The 2,882-nt window shown below is 40.2% G+C and overlaps 1 gene segment (V, D, J or C); it reads right to left on the bottom strand.

Annotated features, from left to right (window-relative positions):
- Positions 1-1,746: 1,746 nt before the first annotated feature.
- On the bottom strand, positions 1,747-2,231 carry LOC128647116 (T cell receptor alpha variable 38-2/delta variable 8-like). The segment is given in 2 exon segments: positions 1,747-2,102; positions 2,183-2,231. Coding segments are annotated over 2 exon segments (405 nt in total).
- Positions 2,232-2,882: the final 651 nt, after the last annotated feature.

Genomic DNA, 2,882 nt, shown 5'->3' with positions numbered 1-2,882 from the left:
CGGACCTGATCCGCACTGTCGGATCAGGTCCGACAGACCCTTTGTTAAATAGGGCCCCTTACAGGCCGAATTATCAAGCTCCGAACGTCTAAAGACTGCTGCTCCATAACTTGTCCACCTGGCTCTGTGGCGGCGGACAGAAATCAACCCGATTGAATACGATCGGGTTGATTGACACCCCATGCTAGCGACCAATTGGCGTGAATCTGCAGGGGGTGGTATTGCACAAGCAGTTCTGGTGAACTAATTGTGCCAATGTAAATGCCAACAGCCGATGTGCAGAGCGGACATGATGCGCTACATCGTACATTTGTATTAAAGGGACAGTAAACTCAAAATAAAATTTCATGATTCAGATAGAGCATGCAATTTTAAACAACTTTCCAATTTATTTATGATATCCAATCTGCTTTGTTCTCTTGGTATGCTTTGTTGAAGAGTACGCTCAGAAGCAGCAATTCCCGACTGGGGGCTAGGTGACCATATCTGGTAAGCCAATGACAAAAGGCATATATGTGCAGCCACCAATCACGAGCTTGATCCTAGCAATGCATTGTTGCTCCTGACCCTACCTAGGTATACTCTTCAACAAAGGACCCTAATAAAACAAAGCAACATACACATAGCTCAGCCATCCAACTGCACCTATAAAACACACATGGGTCACTGTAGTCATTGTCCTCTCACCTCCCTGTCCCAAAAAGCTTTCTGAAAATGTAGGTAGATATGAAAATGACCCCTTTGACAAACCTCCACCAGTGACATAATAGGTGTCAGTACTGTTATCTAACAGACTTTATTTAGTTTGCTTAAAATATATTGTATTACATATGTATAACAACATTACAATAAAAAATAAGACAGTATCAGGAATTACTTTAAATTGTATGGGGGATTTTTGTGTCGGTGGAGGGCCAGGCTGATCTTATGCCAAACATTGTTTAATATCGGCAGTATTGTAGTTCTGGCCAAGATAGATGTAGACAAAGCAGAATGTAGCTCATGGACAAACCACAACATTGCAGTGCACGGATAAAAAACCTTATTAAAATATGGAAACTCTAATGTATAAAAACTACATGCAATTAGTAAAAAACTCATACATCAGGTAAATGAACAAAGTGCTGCAGTTATAAGTGGCTTCTGTGGTGACAATGAACATGTGATGATACCTAATGTAAAAGGTAAAAAAAGAGAAAATAATTTTAATGAAAACTAAGTTGAATAGTGGCCATCGGTGTGGGAGCTTGAGCAGGCCAGTGGTAAAACACTGGTGAAGTCCATGGGAAGACATAAGAGGGAGAACAGGAGGACCCTAAGAATAGAGAGGGGTGGTCGTATGGCAGTTAAAGCTGAAATTCTACAGTGTATCTGAATGATGAAGGTTTCATTTTAACTTTCAGGTAACTTTAAATATTGGGGACAAAGGCAGAACACAAAAGAGACAAAAGGTGAAAAGTAAAACACACACACTAGCTACACAACTATACTGTGAGCAGTGTCTAGGAAGCAAAGGCTCACATAAGAGATAACTGCCTTACAGCTTTGTCAGAGACAAGTTTCCTTTATAGCAAACAGTTGAGGAATCTGTTAAGACTGCATCACCTAAGGTTCATGTGAGGATGGAAGCCAGGCTAGAGGGATTCAGTGGGTAAAAGATTAGGTTATTGAGCCTGGCTTTGCTGTGTGTGTGATGAAGGGAATGCATCCGATTATGGCTTGTACATATGCAGTTCAAACAGCATTTCATCTGTTCATGGCTTCCTGTACAACCCAGGCTGCAGACAGAGACACTGTGGGCCTCAGAGCACAATAATACACCCCTGAGTCAGACGCACTGACACCAGAAATACTCAGGGAGATGGACTTGCTCTCTTTATCCAGTTTTGCTGAAAACTTTGTTCCTTTTTGCACCTCTTCTGTGCTGTACTTATTTCTCCATAGGATGAAGTTTGGGGTTTTCCCAGGGGGCTGCACATACCAGTGGAGATAAGGGTCAGTATCCAATGTTTCATATTTGCAAAAGAAGGTGACCTGTCTTCCCTCCTCAGATGCATCTTCACTAGGTGTCTGTACAACACTATCTCCCCTGGATAGTCTCACTGCAATTAAACATATAGGATTAATTTATGTGTTAAAAATATATATTTTTTAAAAGAAAAGCCTAATAGCACACACTCACCTACAACCATACAGAACACTGGGCACAAACACAGCCTCATTTTAGCCATGGATGGATTATCTAACAGATGCAGACAGTGTGTACATATTTCTGTGACATGCTATTTAGGAAGCAGGGAGGAGCATACAAGTATGTTGATGATACTGTGAAGTTACATATCTCTTGATCTAAACAGCATAACAGTTAAACCTCAAATATACAGCCAGTCTGATGTTTCAGACTTTTAATGTAATTTATTATACAACACAATCATACTAGTAATTATCCTTCTTCATCCAACCATATATACCATGTGACTCTAACTCTAACCACATTTCCACCCAAACTAATTCTCTCTGACACACGGACACACATTTGAGTACACAATCTTAGCTGCTACAAAATACTAAATTCTTTAAGGGACAGTAAGGTCAAAATTAATCTTTCATGAAAGCACATGACTTTAAACAATTTCTATTACCAAATGTGCTTTGTTTTCCTAGGTAGGGTCACGAGCAGCAATGGCAATGACAAGAGGCATACCTGTGCAGCCACCAATTACCAGCTTGTTATCAGTAGTACATTGCTGCCCTTGGGCCTACCTAGGTATGCTCTTGAATGCCCAGAGGAAGAAGTAAATTTGAGAACTTAAGTAAATTGGAAAGGTGCATTATCTGAATCATAATAGTTTCTTTTCATGTTTGAAAAATGATTTAGAAAA

This window comes from Bombina bombina, chromosome 2 (assembly GCF_027579735.1).
Source record: "Bombina bombina isolate aBomBom1 chromosome 2, aBomBom1.pri, whole genome shotgun sequence".
Lineage (NCBI taxonomy): Eukaryota > Metazoa > Chordata > Amphibia > Anura > Bombinatoridae > Bombina > Bombina bombina.
Note: the sequence above shows the minus strand (reverse complement) of the source record. Positions and strands in the feature narration are given on the sequence as shown.